We start from the raw sequence: 21976 nt of genomic DNA, 5'->3' as shown, positions 1-21976 counted from the left end.
CAGAGTAACAAGCAGTTAGTCTGCACTGGATGAGATGCACCACTCCAACACTAGATGCAGTGCAGAGAAATACAGACCTGGTGCAACAGCAGAGATCTTGAGAAGCAGGGATATGGGATGCAACGTAGAGAAGCACAGGCAACGCATGATAAGAGATAGGGTGTAGGCTGTCACCAGAGACCCTGTAGCTATAAACAGTGCCCTAATGGTCAGTTTGTCTCTCCAGAGACAAACCTGGAGAAAAGTGGGTTTAGGGGTAACAAAGAGAATAAAAGGTAGCATTTAACCTATGTAAAAGGCAGCATTTACAGTAATGTGCACATAACATGAAGATGCAGACTGGTGGAGAAAGGACAAAGGTGCAAGAGCATGTTAGCAAAGGATGACCTAGGTGGCTCTTGGAGAGAGGAAGAAGAAACCATCAACATGAACATTATATGCTTTCAGAGAGGTACCCCAGATACTGAATTCTCCCCCTCCAACACCAGAATGTAGCCATCAGCCTAAAGACCCATTGGAGCAGCAGGGGGATGAGAAGGAAAAGGGGTAGAAAATAATGCGTATGTGTACAACAATTTTTAATTGGATTCTTGTTTTGGAAAGCACCCTCTAAGCACAAAAGCGAAGTACACAGAAATCCTCTGTGTTCTGAGCTGTGGCATTATTATTATTGTTGTTGTTGTTGCTGTTGTTGTAATTTTCTTCTAAATTGGGAACTGAGCTCCACGGGAATATTTAGTGTACTTACATATGGCTTCAATGACTACTTCCTGATTGCATAAGAAATCTGTGAAATGCAGGCGTCTCACAAAGGGTCACTGACTATGCTCCTTTCAGTTGCAGGGCCCACATCAGTCCTATTAGATAGCTCTGAAACCTCTCATGATCTATCCATATAGACTTACTTCTCCATTTAAAGAAAATTGAACTAGTTATTCCTCCCTCTTGACATAGATCTTCAGTTCATTCAGTGAGTATTTATACTTTCTGACTTGATATTATTAACACTATAAAATATATTCTTAATACTAAGGAAATATGTGGACAATATTTTTATGGTTACTGTATAGCATCCAGAAACCTTGTTTCATGTCTCAGCCTTAACTATTCACGAATACATTCAGTTCCTAAAAAAGTCCCAATAGGCATAAACAGTCCTATTGATTTCTGTTGCATTTGGGAGGTCTGGAGCCAAGGTTTTAGTGCAAGATTACTCATGAGATATTTTCTGGGAACGGCACAAGTGGTTTAAAGTCTGCCAGCACTTAGAGGCCCTGTGGGGATATTTGTATTACTACTGCTTTAGTGGGTAAAAGGAAAACTTCAGTGTCCAAGGATATAGAGCTGGCTCTAAGTGTGTCTCCAGCAGCTTTGGTTCATTGTTGGCCAGAGAAGGGCTTGTGAAATCAGTTTTCATTATCCAAGGTAATCCAAGAAGATGATGAATGGGCAAAATCCTCTTGCATAGTGAGTAGAAATACTCGTGCAGTTTTCAGTGATGAAAGTTGTGATTTGGCATTTGCCTTCTGAGCAAGCTTTCAGGCAATTTCAGCCAAGTAGCTGCTGATACTATAGCCCAGATATTTATCAGTCTGCAACATGTAAAACATTGAATGTCTATACTATGACTACTGCATTTTTGAGGTTTTTGATACACAAAACCCTTGGAAGTTAAAAACCAGATTTGAAATCCAGTCCAGCACTGCATGTGTGTTGTACACAGTCACCCTTGCCTCATAGGTCAGGGAGACACATCTGAGAAGTGAAACTGGTTGCTGCAATTAGCAGAGAGCAGTGATTAAAAAACATCTGCACCATCTTAACATCAGTGGTTTGTAGATCTTAGGATTTAGCTTGCTCTGTGTGTGAGATGAATAAATGAGCAGAAAGTAATGCAGCTTGAGTAGACTGCAAAAATTTTTCTTGTCTTTCCTCTTTCTTTTATCTAATTATTTCATGGCCCTTATTTGTAAGTATTGATTCTTTAGTAAATGTTAATATGGGATTCTCCTCCAAGAAAAAGGTCAGAATATTAAACCATGTACTTTAGTGATCACATAACAGGGTTATGTGGGACAGTGATGCATCTCATATCTACTGGAGGGAAAAATGCCATCAGAGCTAGAGGATGGAAAAGAAGATGTCAGGACCCCATTGAACAGATTCATTTCACTGCATAGCCTATCTGTACCCTGGTGTCTTCACTGTCCCTGTATGTGCATGGCTGGCCTCTGTCTGTCAAACGCAGTGCATGCAAAAGATAATGCTGAACAACAGGGAACAGAAGAATAGAAAAAACACAGAGAAAGGCACAAATGCCCATTGCTAAAGAATGCTCTTCTCTAGCTGGAAAAAGCAGTACATGTAGCACAGTTCAGCAAAAGGCTTTTCAGAGAAGGGCTGTGATGGCTGAGTGTCTCATTGCAGCTGCACTTTCCATGGAGCCTTGCACTGGAAGAGTGAGATAATCTAACCTGAAGTTCGTCTCTGTCCTGCACATCATGTGCGTGGGAATGTGACTGCAGAGCCCGCCACGGACAGGCAGCCAGGCAGGCGAGGGCCGTGCATGTGCTGGCAGGAGAGTCTGCTGCCAGCCTGTGGCTCTGCTGCCACGTGCCAGTAACACTTAGCACAATCTAATGTAGAACTCTTTTTTCTATAATCTGAGTATGCCGTGATCTGCAGTGGAATAAATTAATCCTCTAGCACAAAGATGAGAAGGAAAACCTCTTTCTCCACAGGTGGTGCAAAGTCCTCAGAACTAATTCGCAAAGAACAAACTAATGGTAGATAACCCTCCACTTTTCCTTTCTTGGGCAAGGGAAAGCAAAAATATTCAGACCACCACTAAAATTGAAATTTATTTTAGAGATCAAACCTTCTAATGCAGGAAATTAGAGGCTTTAGTGGAGATTAAAAGTTCTACCTTTTGGTTTCCTGCCACTCTTCAGTGCACAAGGCAAGCCGGTTATTTCCCACCAGTTTCCTGGGACTCTGCAGGGCCCCTAGTGACTCAGAGCAGAGGCTGCAGATCTTTCTCCAGTCAGTCACCCTCAGCTGACTACTCCTTTCCATGGCTCTGTCCTCATCCATTCTGGAAATTGTCTCCCCTCTCAGTGTAACTCTTTATTTACCTTTGTTATATCCTGGAGAAACATTCAAGAAAGAATCTTTTTGTGTTTCTCATCTTAATAGTCACCATATTAAAAAAAAAGAACATTGCATACTTTTCTCCACTCCCAAGTTCCTAGTCCTTAAAAGTCAATGGACAGATGTCCACCACAAATAGTTTTAACCACAACAGTCAACAGGAATTTTGTTGTTGACATTGATGAAAGAAGGATCTGAGGCTGGTATCTCCAAGGCTTCTCGAGTTTAAATAGTAAATTGTTTTAAAACAGAGAGTACAATTCCTGCATTGTTTTTCTATGTTCTTAGCTTGTACTGAAAACACAGAGACTGACTTGCAGGTTCCAGTATCTTCCTTTATACATTTTTTCTACAAGCTTGGATTCAAAATAAGGTACAAGTTAAATAGTAGCCAGTTCAACCCAAGGTTAATAGCAGAGCCAGAGAATGGCCAGAGAGAGTGGCATAGGCAAAAATAATGTCATTCATCTTAATTTCATCTGCTTTAGAGTTGATATCTAATAATAAAAATAAACCTGAACAAAGCTGCTTTCCAAGGTAACAGTTATGTTTGTTTACCAACATGCTTGCACAAATCTGGTTTCAAACATATGATCATTTCCTTATCCTCTGAGTGTAGAGGAAAACAGATGAAAGTGAGAATGGATGAGCATATTTAGGCCACAGAACCCTTCTCTAAAATTCCTTTAATCACTAAAATCACTGGTCTCCTCTCATACTGAAGGTAATCTTTTAGTACAACAACCAGACCTTAAAAACTAACAGTAGTGCTAAAAGCACCATGTCTGCAGGTTGGCAGCATATTAACTGATAATATCCCAGTGTTAAAGAAAAGAAAGGTTGCCATTTCATTATTGGAAAGTGTCGAATGCCTTACCACTTCGTCTTTGGTCTTGCTAAGCCTTTTCTGTGGGACTGGAGACCTGTCAATAAGCAGTGTTGTTCCTGAGTAGACCAGGTTTGAAAATCTGAAAAGGGAAGACCAGGAGTAGCTTACAGAGAGAACTTTAAGAAATAGAAATAATATATTTCCCTAGTGTGCTCTGGCTTGCTTTCTTCTAGCGTCTATTTGGTTGCATGCCTCTGGAGCAGCCTCAGGTGGCAGAACTCCTCCTCTAACTGTGCTGAGCGTGGTGCTGTCACCTCCTTGGGCTGGCCTGGCCTTTTGTTGTCCATAAGACTCATAAAGAAACCTTTCTTACATGTTTGTGGTTTTCTTAACCAATGTCATATATGTATTTTAGGCTAAGATCTGTCTTACAAGAATGGCCCACTAAAATCAGGCTTAGCCTGCAAGTGTAGCCGCGATTTCTGCAGCTCATACACAAACCAGATTCCCTTTAGCGCAACACCATAAGACAGCCTCACAATATTGGAATTTTCAGTCTAGACAACAACACCACCTTCCCCAGCCACGGGTTATATCAGCTGCTGTCCTACTAGCACTCAAGATGTATCTCCAGCGGCTTCAGAGTGGATTCTACAGCAGGGCCTCTTCAGTGCTAGAGCAGTGTAGCAGGCTTCAGTCAAAAGCCTATTTGAGTCAATAGCAAGACTCAATTTATGGGTTTCAGTGGACTAGATGTGTATCTGAGCTTTTCCCTTCCTAGTCAGTGACAAGAATAGGTACAGCTAAGCTATGACTCATTTTCTTCTTAAAGGAGTGTGCTGGTTTGAAAGTAAACTGGTGAGAGAAATGAACCCCACACAACTACCTTAAGAGAGATTTCAGGTCAGAGTTACAATTCAATAGAAAGTTTACAATAAATGCAATGATACACAGAAAACTGGCCTAAACCCACAATGTCAGAGTACAACCTAGCACCCTGTTGGTCAGGGTGGCGGCCATAGTTGAAAGCAGTGGTCCTGTAGAAATTCTGATCCTCCTCTGGATCCATCAAGTGGTGATGGTATCCCAAGTCCCCAGTTATATATGGTCAGGTTCAGGTGGGAATGCTCAGTACTGCCCTCAGGGCGGGGAGTTTCACAAAGGAATGATGTAATCCTGTGAGTCACTGCAGCTGCCTATTCTGCTGGTGCCATTGAGTCCATGATGGCCCATTAGCAGAGATGACCCCCTCAGGATGGGTGGGACTGTGCTGGTGCTTCCCTGGAGGGAGTTATCACAGGTGAGTCATTTGTGAAGAAAAAGAAACACTGCCCTGCTTTGCAGGGTTGCTGCTTCTCCCTTACCTTATTTAACACCCAGCTTGTAGCTGGGGGTGTCAGGTGTGCACTGGGCAGCTACTGCAAAAGACCCATCATTACTAGTTTGTCAGAAATGATATAGAGGGGAGTAGAATACACAGTTTGGGTTACACCCGCATAGTGCTAAACTTCTCCTGTAACCAGGACAAGGAGACATCTAAAATATGTTTTTAAAGCACTGTTTCCACTGTCTATACAGAGAAACCAAAATACCCATATCCATCTGGCTGACCACTAAAGTTAGGTGAGATGAGTCATATCCATATAGATTTGCCACACAGAAGAGCACCCTCAAGCTTCAGCACCTAGTTGAAGGCACTTTAAAACACAGGGGAGGTGTTGATACAGTTAAGGGGCCTGCATAACCCCAGACTAGGCTTTTATGAAACCCATGCAGCAGGGAATAGAACCTGATGTCAGGGCAGGAGGAGAGCCCAATCTGTAACAGGGATCAACCATCACAAAATCTGTCCAGTACCATTAGATGCAAAAGCTGGAGTAGTCCTTTCTCACAGGGATACCCATCAGAGGGAGGTAATGTACCTCTTTTATGCAGATACCTGTCATGTTTCTATTAGATGGCAACATGCCGCAACCTTCCCAAAAGCATCTCCAAGGAAGCCTCTCGGTGCGGCCAGCACACTGGCACACACACACTGGATAGCCAGCTGAAACAGTCCGACGGTGAATGAACAGGAAGAGTTTTCACATAGGGTTTTACAGGAGAGATTTGATGCATCCGCACTCGTGCGAGGTTTCAGAGAAGTTCCGGGGCAGAGCAATGGGGGGTCCAGGGTAAGAGAACTAATCGAGAAACTCTGAGGACGTATCAGGTAACAACGGTTGTGGCGGCCAACAGAGCCAGCCAGGGGAGCAGAACTGGGGTACATTAACAGAGCAGAACAAAGCATTCTGGGGGAAGCTTTTCAGTCACCATAAGCTGGAAAGGAACCTAGGACTTATCCGACCGTAGGACTCCTTTCATTCATTGTCCAGCAGGCCCACCAGCCTCCACAGATACCAATGGATAATTTATTTATCTGTTGTGAGGTGTCCCAGTCTTCTAGGGTAGGGGAGCACTTAGGAGAGGGCACTTCTCAGACAATGCATTGAAAGGGTTCGGTAGGTATAACGTAATTCAGTGCTGACTGGAGCAGTGATTAGAGGGCAAGCCTTGTCTCAAAGCTGCATGCTGATCACCGTCTAACTCAGCCATGCCCATCATCCCTGAAGATCTCGAGGGACCTGTGTGGTTTCACAACCCTCACAAGTGGTTCCTCTGAGGCTGACTGGAGCGCGTCTCCCAACAAAGGAAAGTTCCAGAGAAAGCTCAGTGGGAGATGACTGCATCACAGCTCCTTCCAGCTTATTCTTCCCCTGCAGAGCTCGGGTAATAGCTCTTCACTTCCAGGGAAGATGATGTATGTGATTTGGCATCAGTTAACAATGGCCCATTGTGGAGCCATGCAAGGCCAGCACTTATTCCTTAACTTTCCTTTTCTGCATGAATTGTGAGCTATTTCCATCCAATTTGCCATGTTCTTCTTGGCTCTTACTCAAGAAATCACTTTTTTTGCTTTTTTTTTTTTAAGAAGAATTGAACAATTGAACAATTCAAGCTGTATTAACAGTTATGACCTGAATACATGTGGTCAATAAATAATAGAATGGTAAATTATAAACCAAAATCACATTTGGGTGTAAGGCTACTGTTACAGTGGGGATTACTGTAACACCAGGAGTCCCATGGAAAGGAAGTATATATGGACAGATTCGTGGTAGATGTTTCAGAGGTCTTTATTTCTCCAGTCGCATGGCCAGGGCTCTGCTCTGGAACTCCTCAGTCACGGGACCCGAGGGTCCTTGGCCACACCAGGGAACCCAAACCAACCAATGGGGAATGAGGCTGACCAGGGGCAGGGAAACCCCGTGCCTCCCACCCAGGGCCCATCTCCCAGGGCTCCATGGCAGGGGGGAGGGGCCCCAACAGGCTACTTGGGAAAGAAAGCATGTGTCACTTGATGAATTATAAACAAATCATCTCATCTTTGTGCCATCTCATTTCACCGTTATTTGGCATCCTTAAAGACAGATCAGCAGCAAGATTAAAGCTGGCCTTGAAGAATATGGGAGTCACCATCCTGGATCTCAGCCTCTTGTTTCACTTTGGTTTGACAAGTATCCCTGCTAAATGCTTCAGAAGAAAGTATATGATATCCTTTGAATAGAAGCAGGGTAATCTGACCTAAAAAAGAACTTATCCTCTGTGGTGCTCAGAGCCCATTTTCAGCCATGAAACTTGAGTAACTGCATCACTTCCAGAAATTTGTTAGGAGTGGTTATAAAATTGAGATCAATGATGGCTCTTTATGAGAAAACCCACCTGCATGCTGGTTTGTTATTTTACCTGTTAAAACAACAATGGGATAGTATCACAAGTGCTGAACTAGACAAGACAACATCCTGGTTGTAGCCAAGGGATGGAGAGGAAATAAGTAACACCTTAGCAGATGTTTTGGTTTTTTTCCTTTTCCTCAGGCTTAATTACTTTGCTTGGTTCATTCATGTTATCCTTATTAATTGTGATTGACTGGCCAAGAGTCTGGTCTCCTTTTGCAAATTTGTACAAGTAGGACCAACTTGAGCAATGTAAATATTCAGCCAGGACAGCAGACTTCTGGAAAAGTGGAAAATGGATCCCGTTATTTACTTTTCCTGCAGCATCTCCTCAGCAAGCTTGTTGGCTCTTACCCTTCCTGCTGATGGGAATCAGGGTATGTGTTGTAGTGCTTTTTAGTACCTTCTTCTGCTCCCACACCTCCCAACTCTCCTGTGGTGGCAGCAGCACACAGTGGTCCTTAAACACCACCCAGATGTTTAACAGAATCACAGAATTGTTAGGGTTGGAAGGGACCTCTGGAGAGCATCCAGTCCAGCACCCTGTCAAAGCAGGGACACCTGGAGCAGGTGACACAGGAATGTGTCCTGAGAGTTTTTGAAAGTCTCCAAAGAGGGAGATTCCATAACCTCACTGGGCAGCCTGTTCCAGTGCTCTGCCACCCTCAAGGTAAAGAAGTTCTTCCTCATGTTGAGGTGGTACTTCTTGTGTTTTAGTTTGTGGCCATTGCTTCTCATCCTCTCTCTGGGCACCACCAAAAACAGCCTGGCAGCACCCTCTTAGCATCTGCCTTTGAGATATTTATACGTATTGGTGAGATCCTCACTCAGTCTTCTCCAGACTAAACGGGCCCAGCTCCCAGTTTCTCCTCATAAGAGAGATGCTACATCCCCTCATCATCTTTGTAGCCTCTGCTGGACCCACTGCAGTAGCTCCTTGTCTGCTTCAGACTAAAACTTCCAGTTTTGCTCACAGTGCCTAGGAGGTTGGCCATCTTACAATAGCTTTTAATTTCAAAATTCTTGTTGATTTCAGCCTTTCTCCCTTAACAGACTTGCATTTATTTACAGATTTATTTAAGACCACATGGAGTGAAAAAACAGGCTTCAAATCTGGCAAAAGAAGTGCTGTGTTCTCAGTTTGAAAAGAACTGATTTACCCTTTGCTCATCCACTTGGGTTCCCATCTGGCTCTGTGTCCCCACATGCAAATGTGGCCAGGCTGCATCTGTAAGCAGGGACAGACCATGCCCTAAAGCCCTGGCTTGTACCATATTCACTGTCCCATCACTGGCATGGCCCCTGCCATGGTTTTAACCCAGAGCAGACAGCACTCTCCCAGGAAATGCTTTGTGGTGGCATTGGCCAGCCCTTGTTCCCAGAAATTTGGGAGAGGAAAACTTATTTGAGGCAGGAAAGGGACAAGAGAAAGGAAGAGAGTTCAGGTGTACAGATGCAAAGCAAGCCATGCTGCTGGGTCTCCATGCCTGCAAATTGGAGCTGGTATGTTTCAGTGAGCAGTGCAGATGTGACCTAACTGAACAAGAGCCAGAGGCTGAAGGGAGACAAGGACACCAGAACAAAGCTGTTGTAGGGCTCCAGCAGCCAGCTGACACTTTCCTGTCTGCAAATGGAACTCACATAGCTGTTTGAGAGCAGGAATATGACCAAACCTCATGTCACGGCCTCTCACTGAGGCCAAGGTCAGCCATGGTGTTAGTGTGAAGGTCTGAGGTTTGCATGAGAGGATGGAGAAGCTTCAGTGGGTCCATTTTTCTGTCCCCCACATTTTTGCTTTCACAGTGTTCAATTTCATTGTCAGTCAGTTCTCAGGAGGAAGATTTTACCGGATGTTTTCTGGGAGCAAAAAGTACTGAAGGGAATAAGGACCTGTTATGTCTTATCCTGTATCTTATCCAGAGAGAGGGCCTCCTGTCTCTTCCCATTAAGTGCAATTAAATAGACTCTTAATTTTGGCCCTCTGAGTTTCACCTAATTTAGATGTCTGAACACAGCCTGAGCATCCATCTTGGACTGCAGCTGTGGCTTGATGTTGACACCCAGCTGTCACAATTAAGTTTGTAACTCAGCACTGGTTAGGAAAGCAAAGCTGCTGAAGGTGTCAGAAAACAATATTCTGAATCTGTTGCCTAAGGCACCTGCTCATATTGTAAGTGTTAGATATGTATTAGATGTGGAAAAGTCATGAGGAAGCAGCTTGGTTCTGGATCATTCTTAATGAAAACAAGGAAATAAAAACTGTGCCTAAACAGGTAAAGAAAACAATATAAAAATATGTTCTTAGTTAAACATGTATAACTAAAGAAAACTAGCCCTACAGCTGTACACATACTGTGATCTTTACTGATAACATGCTAATTGTAAACAAGAAATCCTGGGTTAGAAATGAGAAGAATTCACATCCCAAAATGGGGATTCTTGTATTAATTTTCTTTAGTTTTTCATCTTAATGAAATTTTCAGAGCTGGGAACTGTGCCAACGTATTTTTGTTTTGTTTAAGATTCTTTAAGGTGCTGACAGGAATATGTCACCTCTGTATCTCCATTTAGCATTTCCTTGTCTGTCACCTGACTCATATGTTTAGGGGACAACTTAGAGATGTAGTTGCATTTTAAGTGGTTTGGTGGCCTTGTTCCCTTCATGTGACCCAAATACTTCTTGTCTCACTCTGAGGTCTACCCTTCTTAGCTCTCACTTTACTTCAATGGCCAAAGTGCATCAGGATATATAAAAAATGTCAATTCTCGAAGTTGTATTTTTTGCTAGTGAGGAATGAAGTTGTCTATTGGTGAACTGCCATGCTACCCCAGGGCTGTTCCTAGAGTGCCAGAGCTGCTGGCTTCCAGACTGTTGGGCCAAAACAGGGTTTGTACAGCCAAAACACAGGGAAGGACAGGATTCATTTGTTCGTGCATGAAGTTGTGTAACTGTGTGCACTGACACCTCAGGCATGTGGCAGATGGTGACTAAGGTATCTGGAAGACCAGGTTAGCAGATCTGAGAGTAAGCAGTTCTTGAGTACAAATTCCAAAAGACAAAATCACACCTTGGAATTTGGTATGGAATCAGAATATGGGCTGAGAAACTGATAAAGAAAGTCGTCGTGTCATTTCTGGTGTGTGGGAGACTGTAAGAAGAAATTTCAAATGTCCTCAAGCTTCATAACTGAGTTTCTTCCCATGCCACAGAATTCTCAGTGTGCTGGTCCCTGAGAGAGGATGCCTGGCATAAATGACTCTTCCTCATCTTCAGGGATCTGTCTGCCAGTATTCAGGAATGTTGCAGCTAAAATACTAATTAACCAGAAACAAAAGGGGGGGATCAGAATGGACATCAATAAAATATTTGCTACTTTGATAATTTCACATTTCTACTTAATCCCTCAGTATTACCTAAATCTCTTTTAATTATCATCAACAGGATAATAATTTTGGCTGCTATTGGCATTCAAACTAGGCTGCCATGCACTGGCAAGTAGTACTGGCCCTTTTCTTCACATGTCAGTGGCACTATCAGCATAGCAGGACCTACTGGTTGAGTTTTAGCCTAGCAAGTGTTGGTGTTCTGCTTTGTTTACATTTCAGTGAATTGTGTCACCTTAATATAAATATCATCTTTAAAACACTGATCATTCCTTTACCAAAACTGTAGCTAGATAGAAGGACTTTGACTAATTTTGACTAACAGCTAACAACTTCAGATAAATCATGGAGTATCTCAAGTTGGAAGGGATCCATGAGGAGCATTGAGTCCAGCTCCCTGTTTCTCACAGGATCTCCTAAACTATGTGACTAAGAGCATCATCCAGACACTCCTTGAACTCCTGACTGCTTCCCTGGAGAGCCTGTTCTGGTTACCGATCACCCTCTGGTTGAAAAGCCTTTCCCTAATGTTCAATCTAAACCTCGACCAATGCAGCTCCGTTCCACTTCCCCGTGTCACCAAAGAGGAGATCAGTAACTCCCCCTCCACTGGCCCCCTGGGAGGAATCTTTAGACTGTGGTGGAGTCACCCCTTATCCTTCTCCAAGCTGAACAAGCCAAGTGACTTCAGCCACTGCTCATGAGTCTTGCGCTTGAAATACTCTTCCAGTGCCAAACCTGCTCCCACCTCACTGCGGTATCCTAAACCTTCATGTCTATAAAATTAATGGCATCCAGTGCCACTCACCCATTCCATCTTCATGCCAACACCACTTCCATAATATGCACATTTTGGATAGCATTTAATAAACTATTCTTGGTTGCAGGAACAGTCACAGAGGACAAGGCACTTATGACAAACTTTCCTTAGTCCCACACCCTGCACTCTCTGCAGATCTAGGATGCTTTTTCCTTTTCATGTGACCTCATGTCAAATATATTTTGGAGCATCAATGCCCTGTGGTTTAATTAGTATGGCTGCTTTTCGTTCTCCCTGGGGCTGGGCTGAGGAGTGACCTGACATGACAATGTGTCAGATCTGGGAAATTAATTCACAGCCATTTCCTCCTTCATCAGATATTGGCTGCCTGCTGCCCTCAGTCCTGATAATTATACAGGCAGCTCAGATAGGTCTTGCTACTGAAGGACTATGGAATCCTTATTCTTCTTTCTGGCTACTATGCCTGGACCTGCTTCTCCTAAGCACAGCTGCTATGAAGGTAGAAATTCAACACAAGCCAGTCATCGCTTTCTGCCTCTGTGGCCAGTGGAGAGAGAGGGAGAGAATGTGATGTCCCCAGCGTGACTCATCCCATCCTAAACAGGACATCTAAAAGAGACAGGTATTAAGCAAATAATTCCAGAAGTTAATCTTTGGTATTAGTAGCAGATAGCGGTAATTTTTTTTTTTTTTTTTTTGGGCCAGCTAAGCTAGGTTCCATAAACCTGTTCTTTAAAGGTGAAACACTTTTTGCTGGGCAAATGTGCATCTTCTTTCTTGCATTGCTACTTGCTCCTGGTAAAGCATTGCTGTAAATATTTACCAAGGAAGGGACAGAGAGGACAGTCACAGTTGGAAACTGTGAGATCTACAGCTGTGGTGTCTGCTCATGGCTGCTTGGGTATCAGGGAGGTGAGAATTGCACAGATAGGAGCCAAGGGAAGAAGTACGAACTGTTCTAGACTTCCACGCAGCATTACCTAACTTTGTGAGGAAGCTATGAAATCTATTGCTTTGTTACCTTTTATGCCATATTAAACCTCTATATAAAAACTATTATATCTTAATTATTGTTACACAATTGTGAACAGATATTTGACAGTAGTGGGAAGCTGCGAGAACGCAATGGTGAGCTGGTTAGGAGGGTGAGCCCCATGCTCACCCTCAACATGGCAAACATCATGCTACTTAAGCCTTGAAAACTTGAGGCATGGAAGCAGAAAAGCCCCATAATGAGGGCGTCATGGTGTTTTACTGCATTTTTTTATTGGCACAAACTCTTCCCAGCATAACAGATGAATCAGCCATCTAGGCCAATGTTTCATAGTCGTGAGTAAAGTGGTACTGTTAATATTAAATGATCTAGTTTTGTTTGGTTTAAAATTAAGTGGACATAGACAAGAAGAAATTGGAGAGGAGAAACAGCAAGCAGTCTTGAGAAACTGTTTCAGAGAATAGGACCCTTTAGAAAAGTATATGTTGTAGCTGTCTTGTAGGTGTCAAAAGGCCTTCTCAAGGATTTGCTGAGTGTAATTGTGTATATTTATAGCAAGTGCCAAAGGCAGAAAAGGTTTCATTTTCAGCTGTGGGGAGGAGGTTTTGCTGCTCACCCCATCACAGGGCTGGAGGTGATGTGCTCTGGGGCATGGGGCAGCCTCACCTGCCCCCATAGCCCAGCTCCCACCCAGGGACTTGCCTGACCTGGAACCCTTGCAACAGCAATGTCAGCATCAGCAGAAAAGAGGGACCTGCTGGGGTATTAGTGGTTTAACACACAAGGAATCTGGGTCTGTTCCTCCAGCAACCCAGTTGCAGATGCAGTGCAACAAATGGAGTTCCTATCTTCACAGTGCCCACCACTGCTCAGCCCAAAATACACTTGCTTGCTTTTTTGGTTTTGTCTCATGACAGTACTGCAGTGCTTTTCTTTCACCTCATATCTGGTAATACACGTTTTGCTGTTGAAACTGCCAGCCACCCTCTCACTCTTCAGTAAATTTCCAAGTCGTAAGTTCTCAAGTTATGCCCAGTCTCCACTGCCTGTGCTGATGCTGCCCCTGAGGGGTCAGGCAGAGATAAAAGTCTCTACTCTCCCATCTCCACCCACTCCTCACATCCCTGTAGAAGTGTTGGACCACTGCTTCCTTCTGCAGAGACTGCATGAATCCTTGCTCACTGTCAGGTGAGCACTCTGTCCTCATTTGTACCCTGCTCATGAAAAAAAAGGCAGCTAATATTAGGTAGTATCTAGGGTCAGGGTAGAAGTTTAACTGGATAGTGCAGCCACTCCACAGCAGCTGGTGTGAGCACTTCATGGTCTCAGCATATTTAGTGTATCAGAGCTGGAGCACGTCCTCGCAGCCAGAGCTGGCAGCTTGGAGCCAGCTCCATCCTGGGAGCCGTGCGCTGTGGGCATGGGAGAGTCTGAGGGCGGCCGGAGCGGAGCAGAGCCTGCGGCCTGGCTGGGTGACGGGCAGGCCTGGCCTCCCACCGCTCCCCGTGCCTGGCAGTGAACGTGGCATCTTAAAACTGGCATTTCACTGGCAGCCCTGCTGGGAGAACAAAAGCATGCTTGTGCTCCAGCTGTGTGAGCTGCTTGCCACCAGCTCCGCTGAAGGGTATGGAAGGATGCTGCTGACCACCTTAGAGAAAAGCAACAAAATGCTGCACACAAATTCTGTAAAGAAAATGTTTTATTTAAAGTGTTAAATACCATCACCAGAATGAGTTTGATTTACATTAGTTGGTGTTCATTACAGGCCTAATCTGCCCTTTTTTTTCCCCCAACTGTAATTCCTTTTAGCTTTTTAAAACGTACTATTTACAAGACAGCAGTGATCACTGGAATAGTACTATTTACATGACTAAACCATAAGCAGAGTTGCATACATGTGAAAATTAAAAAAAATACATTAATTTTTTTTTTAAATAAATACTGCATAATGACAATTATGTACAAACCTTCCATGCGTCATGTCCTTGATTTTAAAATTTGAAATAATTTATAGAGGACTATGCATACAAGAATGTGTGAGCACATCTCACAGTGTCAGGAAAATGGCTATGTATTTTTGTTTAATATCCTAGGGGATATTGTAGACTGCATGTTAATAGTTATTTGCTGCTGGTAGACAGGTGTCTAAATTATTTCAATAAATATAATTTTACCAGTCTATTAACTTAACAATCATCCATTATATAAACTCTGCAGACAAGACACAATCTCATTTTCTATGATATTGCACAAAGTAAAAGGCATTATAAGTGATACTGTTATTACTTCTTCCCTCTTAAGAGGCATGTACAATTTGTTAATGGGAAACTTCAATAGATTTTCAAATAAAATCAGAATAATTCTGTGTGGCCATAAAGGTAAATGTAATGTACTTCAAAAATTATTGCAAGATTTCAATATTAAACCTTAAGTAGGTATTCAAGGCATACAAAGACCCGGGGGGGGAAAAAAAAAGAAAAAAAAAAAAAGAAAAAAAAAAAAAAAAAAGAAGGATATTTTGTTATTAAACATTAGCCAGTTACATTCCCTTTAAATAAGGTAATTTAATGAGAAGCTTGAACTTGCAGCACCACCCAACGGTAGTTACTGTCTGCTACAAAACCCAGGGTTTTGAAGATCCATTAACTGCAGTGAGGTTCTGGTAATGGTGTCAAATAGCTGTCAGAGTGGTACTGATAAGCTTTCTTTAAGGCTATTTTACAAAACAAAGACTGATATTTTCCAGACAGATACTACCTAATTATGTCTTTTGCAATGCAAATGTAATTTATGAAAATTGAACTTTACAGCAGAAGAACTGTATGGATTTGTAACCTTTGTTGCTTTTGTTATTTCAAAAATGTAGCAATCAATTTGGTTCAGTGCAAATAAAAGTGCTTACATTTGCTTCCTAAAAATCAACCAGGTACTTAATTTTTCCTCTTTCCAAAAACCTTCAAGAAATGATAGCTCAGTCTTTGAATGAAAGATGCTGGTGCTGAAAACAAATTTATTGAAGACATCTTACAATGGCCACATGATTCCAGTATTTTGCTGTAGAATTCAATTTGAAGGTGAGAAAAAATGAAAATAAGTTACCATGCACTGTACAATAAATTGCAAAAGTTCAAATATCTTCTTTATCAAATACATGCTGAATTACATTAATGTACTCCCAAGCCATGTTGCAAAATCCTTTTCAACATGCTTGAAAAAAAGTAAGCTCTTAAACAATATTTTTCTCAAATAATTCAGAAATGCAGAACAATCTGCAACCCTGAACCAAATATGGGGCATAAGAGAGTAATAAGTCAAAAGGTAGCCATTTTAGAATATGCTGATCATCCTGGGAGGTAGAGGGGAAAAAGAGCAAAAGGAAGAAGGGAGATTGGGAGGAGAGATAGAGAAAGGAGGTAAAAGAAGTGTACAATTTGCACATTATGTTGAACTTTACAAGGCTTGTACCTTTTACATTTAAATAAATTTAATATATTACACTTATTTCTTGTCACATAAACAGAATTTTAAATATTTGCTAGAAATTATTTTTTATTTTTAATAGAAGTCTGCAAAAACACAGACCATGACTGGTTTAAAGAATGATAAACGTGGTGTGTCTTTGTATCACCCTGTTGCATTCTCTTCCCTTTAAAACCATGCACTAGTGAAATTTATTTTTAAAAATAATATAAACTGTTGAAAATGGCTGATTTATTCTCTTTTTTTTTTTTTGCAAGTTGCAGCCTCAAGAAAATAATTTAAGTGTTCAGCTAAATCTGTGTCCATGCAAAAAAATTTCTTAATTTCATACAGTACAGTATATCCACAGAACTTTATTTTTCAGAGAGTCCATCATGTCTGGGGTTTCACTGTGTGAATAGCTGGAGGTATGAAGCCCACCACTTTAAGTCTTGAACCTTTTCAATATGAAGAGTTTTCAGATCTCAAGCAACTGCTTCAAGTGTCAGTTGACTTTTCCAGCATCCTTACATTCTTCCTTTCTTCCAATGTCTGCTAATCCACTGACTTGTAACGTGGCTTCATGGGAGGGTAACTCCGTTTCTGTGGCATAACCAAGCTTTAGGAGGGGAGGGCAGATAAATAAAGAAACGGGAGCAACAAAACAGATATGCCATTGAAAAGGACTTTCGTTGCATGAAACAGATTGATTTTTTAGTTTAGTCCATGGCTTCAGATTGGACCATAAACTGAGTCCCTGAACTCCAAACCTATCAGTTCTTCATGATTTCAGTCTATCACCTGAGGGCCTTCCATAGGGCACAATGTGTGCAACTTCCTTGAGAACACAGGATCGCGTTGCAGCCCTAGAAACAGGCTCAGAAGACACAACATTAAGCATGCAGTGTTACCAGGGTTTGCGACCTGTAATTTTATGGTTTTGTAACGCTGGTTGCTATGACAACAGTTTCACAGCTGCTATGAGCGAGCATACGAAGGTCCTGTTGAACTTTCAAGAGATGATTGGGAAGCTCTTCTAGTCAGAGGAGCTAAGGTTGGGTCTACTAGGGAAGAAGGAGGGAAAAGTTTGAACCACCCAATCACCATGTTGGACAGGTCCAGTTCATCTAAAAGTATCTGTGCCACTCCCATAAAAGATTTGTGATCCATACGTCCATAGTCTCCCCAAACAATTATCTGTTAGGAAAAGAAACACAAGAAAATTGAAAAAACTTCAGAAAAAATTACAAAAACTTTAATCTGATTTGTCAAAAGTCTCTGCTTAATTATTACAGTAAGGAATGAAATACCTGACTGCAACCATAGTTTAGTTCTGTGTGTATATATATATATATATACACGAATCACGATGCAATGACAGAAATGATCTGGGCACAAACAGCACTTATCCACAATACCAGAGAAAATCCAGTGGGAGGAGCCCACACATATACCAGAAGCAAAATAATCTATAACTGACTTTTGCTCAGTTCTATTTGCAAACTCAGTTTCTACTTGCATGAATAGCTATAACTGTTGTATTTATCTGCTCAACAAGTATATAAAATGTGAGAATTTTTTGCCAAATGAAGCCTGAAGGAAGTTTGAAACTCATTCAGTGAAAACTGTACAGGTGACATTTTCAGGTTCAGAGGAATGTTAATGCAAATTACCTGTAAAACTTTCCCTTGGGGACTTTCTTCAAATGATAGAAGTTGCTGATAAAGTGGTTCCAGCGTTTTTCTTGCTACCTTTGTTTTCTTTTTGGCTATGCAGACTCCATTTTCTAATAGATACACCTTTACATATGGTGCTTAGAAGAACGAAAATAAAGAACAGTAAGTAAAGAAGTCCAGATTTTTTGGTGTAACATACACACTTTCTATCACCATATAAAAATCTGCTTTTAATATAACTTGTAAGAACAAATCTCCACAAGCAATGTTAACAGTTATTCCCATACAAAGTAGCCATGCATTTTCTTTACTCTTCTCCTTGGGTGTATTTTTTTTCTTGATGTATTTTGTATGTCTCTTCTACCATGAAACAATTCCGATTTTGACCTGAAAAAATCAGGTATTCCTATATATAGCATCCCTATACTGTGTAATATGCAAAATAGGGCTATTAAGTAAATGCACGACTCGCAATGACTTTGGTGAGATTTGGATCAATGCTCCAAATTGTTAATAATTTAAAATTATTAATTTTCACAAGGTGAAAATCAGTGAAGAAAAGACTGACACAATTTCTATTTTGGCAGAAGAGCTTGCTAAAAATATCATTATATTGTCCTTTTCACATAGTGTTATAGGACATCAGATTATAAAACAAGGAGTAAGTATCAAATACTGGTCTACTTTTTGAGACGGTCCTATTCTACATCTCTTGATTCCCTCTTCATTCCTAAGATTCCTATATAAAATCTTCAGTATATACCTTTCTTTCTACCCCATAATAAAGGATGCCTTTGCTATTATCAAAAACACTTTTGTGTCTTCTGGCAGCCTGATTTTTAATTTCCTCCTGAAGTAGGGCTGATTTTTGGTGTATCATTTCAATACGTTATGCATTTCAGTGTACATACAACATTGTAATCTACTGAGATGTGACTTTGTTAAGAGTTGACAAAACTGAACAGAAAAGCCACAGATTTTTTTGGTAGAATGCTATTAGAGTCATAGAATCATAGAATATACTGAGTTGGAAAGGACCCATTAGGATCATCAAGTCCAACGCTTGGCCCTGTGCTAAGATTGTTACTCAGGTTCCTCTTCCTTACCTGGCAGTGTCTTTGAACCTGGTTTTACAACAAGGCCACGGGCTCGGATTATTTCTACTTCCAGTTGTCCTTTCTTGTCCATCATTCCCACCTGAATATCTCCTAGGAAACAAAAAGAAACTCCAGCACTGTAATTCAGAACTAATATATGAAATGTTGAGATAGTTTCTAGGATAAGTATGTGGCAACTTGTATCATCTGTTTTCTATCAGTAAGTATGATCAGGAATTTAACACTAGATAATTTAATACTTATCCTCTTCACTGCTGTTTATGTTAGTAAACAATTTAAAACCTCTGCAATAACACTTTGTCTCCCATCTTCCATGCCTCTATTACTTCAAATTAATTTCTCTTTCTTAAGAGTTTCATATAAAAAAAAGGCAGCAAGGGAATTAATACAAAGCAGCTCTGTAAAACTGCCAGAGATCTCTTCACTGTGCCTCTAGTTTAAGACAAGTTATGAAAACATAACTTGTGAATATAAAAGTCTGTAAACACAATAACAAATATTTTGCACCTAAATTACCTATTTTTATACAATATTATCCAAGTGATTCAGAGAAGAGATTAGTCTCATTAGCCCCATTTTAAAGATGGAAAACTGAAAAAAAGGTAAAAGGTTAAATTTTTCAAAGCACCTTTCTACTTTTGCATGTCTTCATAAGCATCCACGATTACATTCAACTTCGGCTGAGGTTACAGCTTTGGTCTTAACTGAGTTGTTCAAAACCACAAGAGAAATCCTTATTTAAAGAGAATCTAGATAAATTCTATGTTCTAATTACCTGACCAAATAGAATATATCATATCTAGAGGACATAAACACTTACCCATTGATGGCGTTGCTAAAGTCTGTCGTCCTACAAGCTGGGCAGGACCAAGTCCATCCAGAAAATCACTGAACTGGCTGTCTGCAGCCAACCTCACACCAGGGAAAATCAAACTAGAAATAATATTGAAAAAGCAAAAAAATAAATACACTTAAATTTTCCCTCTGTTTGTTTGTGGTTTTTATTTATTTGGTTGGTTTTTTGTTAATTTTATTTTGGCTTGGGCTTGTTTTTTGTTTCCTAGGTGTTTTGCACTTAATGTTTGTGGGTTTGGTAGTACTGTAAGTAACTTACAAAACAATTACTGTAATTTTCAAAACCCACAGTGTTCTACAAGCAGCAATTTAGTCTCCAGCATATAAACAAAAAGGTAAGAAAGCACTAATCCTCAATAACTACCACATTAGTATTCTTCCATCATGTTCTCCTTTTCCAATATATTGAAGATCACTGTTAATTATCAAAGTATTCATATGAGACCAGTTCATTAAGATACTAACACACACCCTTACCACTGATTTAGTTACATGAAGGTTAAATTGCTCACAGTTCTCAGTTACTCTGAATTCAATGGCTAAATATCAAATGTACACAATGAAATGATGACATTAGACCAAATACTGGTTGCTATTTTTAAAATTGCCATCATTATAAATATTTTGTTTAAAATTTCTTTGAGAATGACATCTATTCAATAACAGAACTGAAATCTCTTGTGGCAAATGACCAAAGTAACTTAAAATTAAAATGCTTGCCATAAATTATCTGTGACCCATTACAGGGCAACAAGAACTAATGAAATTTGTAATGAGCAATCATTAAGAAATGGCCATCTCAAATGCTTATAGTGCATCAACTTGGACACATAAGGTATATTGTGCAGCATAGATGTATTGTCCACTAATAAATCAAACTACAGTAAGACTTTTCTGGGCAACGTCTCATATACATCACTCAGAACTTAGGCTTTTATGAAAACCATGATATATGACAGATTCATTCTTCTGCCCACATAACTTCTTCAGGATTAAAGCAGCAGAATCTTTGGAAAACTCTTGAGCCCAGTGAATGACACCTGAAAATGATCTGGAAATGCTTTGCTCTGCAAAGCACTGATGTATGCCAGGAGCTTTTGGAAGAGAACTTGTCCATATCTGTGTTTTACCTGGTGTATTGCACCTGTGCCCCTCCTGACACACCTCATGATGATGATCTGACCCACCATGTGCCCTTCCCATGGCATAGCAGAAATGTTCCTCCTCCTTTCTGCACCAACAGTGGGAGACTCTTCCAGTCACAGGGGAAGACTTAGGCTTGGTCCATCAATGACACTGGCTTGTGAAGGGAATTCTGACTGAACAGGACCTACAGCGCTCACTGTGCCTCTCTCTAATGACCAGTTTCATGGAGAAACATCAGGACACCTGAGTTGTAAATACTGCTTACTTTCCCTCAGAGCTGTAGCTGTTCATGCTCCCATCCGTCGACTCCCGGCTAGCCTGACGAGTCATCCAGTTCCTCATCTCCACAGCCAGCCCTGTCTCAGTGCTCCTTTGGACGGTGCTCCGCAGCTTCTTGCCCCCTGCTTCTGTGGAGACAAAAGAGAAGCCCCCATGGCACTGTGCTCTCGCAGCTCGGCAACTGTGCACACCCATGCTCCATGTGGCACAAACACTCAGAGCCACAAATTAATGACCTGTAACAAAACTTCCATTTAAAAATTATCAATTTTTTAGTAACCGGCAAACAGCATCATAAATCTCTTTTACAGGATCTTAGTACTGTCACTGCCTGCTTTCCAAGGTCAGACAACACAAGTCTGCCCACGGAGGTAACCAGATTTAAACAATCCATAGGCTAGCATATTTAAAATATATTTTCCCTGGATGAATAAATCCCTCTTAGGAATTCAATTAAAAGGTTAACATGATGTCAAAACCTGCAGAGAAATGTTCTAATTCAGATGAATTATTGTTTTAAAAACATTTG

General features: G+C 41.1%; 1 protein-coding gene across 50 annotated transcripts in view; it reads right to left on the bottom strand.

The window, feature by feature from the left end:
- Window positions 1-14595: 14595 nt before the first annotated feature.
- Window positions 14596-21976, bottom strand: part of RIMS2 (regulating synaptic membrane exocytosis 2) — a 456084-nt gene continuing 448703 nt past the window's right edge. For all 50 annotated transcript variants that reach the window (XM_048329132.1, XM_048329133.1, XM_048329166.1 and 47 more), the window contains 5 exons: window positions 21434-21575; window positions 19988-20100; window positions 19156-19257; window positions 18047-18186; window positions 14596-17570 (listed from right to left, as the gene is read on the bottom strand). In XM_048329132.1, coding sequence (XP_048185089.1) covers window positions 17352-17570; window positions 18047-18186; window positions 19156-19257; window positions 19988-20100; window positions 21434-21575 — 716 coding nt within the window. In that variant the 3' untranslated portion in view covers window positions 14596-17351. The remainder of the gene's footprint in view (window positions 17571-18046; window positions 18187-19155; window positions 19258-19987; window positions 20101-21433; window positions 21576-21976) is intronic.

The sequence above is a fragment of the Corvus hawaiiensis genome, chromosome 26 (genome assembly GCF_020740725.1).
Source record: "Corvus hawaiiensis isolate bCorHaw1 chromosome 26, bCorHaw1.pri.cur, whole genome shotgun sequence".
In the NCBI taxonomy this organism is placed as follows: Eukaryota; Metazoa; Chordata; class Aves; order Passeriformes; family Corvidae; genus Corvus; species Corvus hawaiiensis.
The sequence above is the reverse complement of the archived record's forward strand: the minus strand, read 5'-3'. Positions and strand labels throughout refer to the sequence as shown.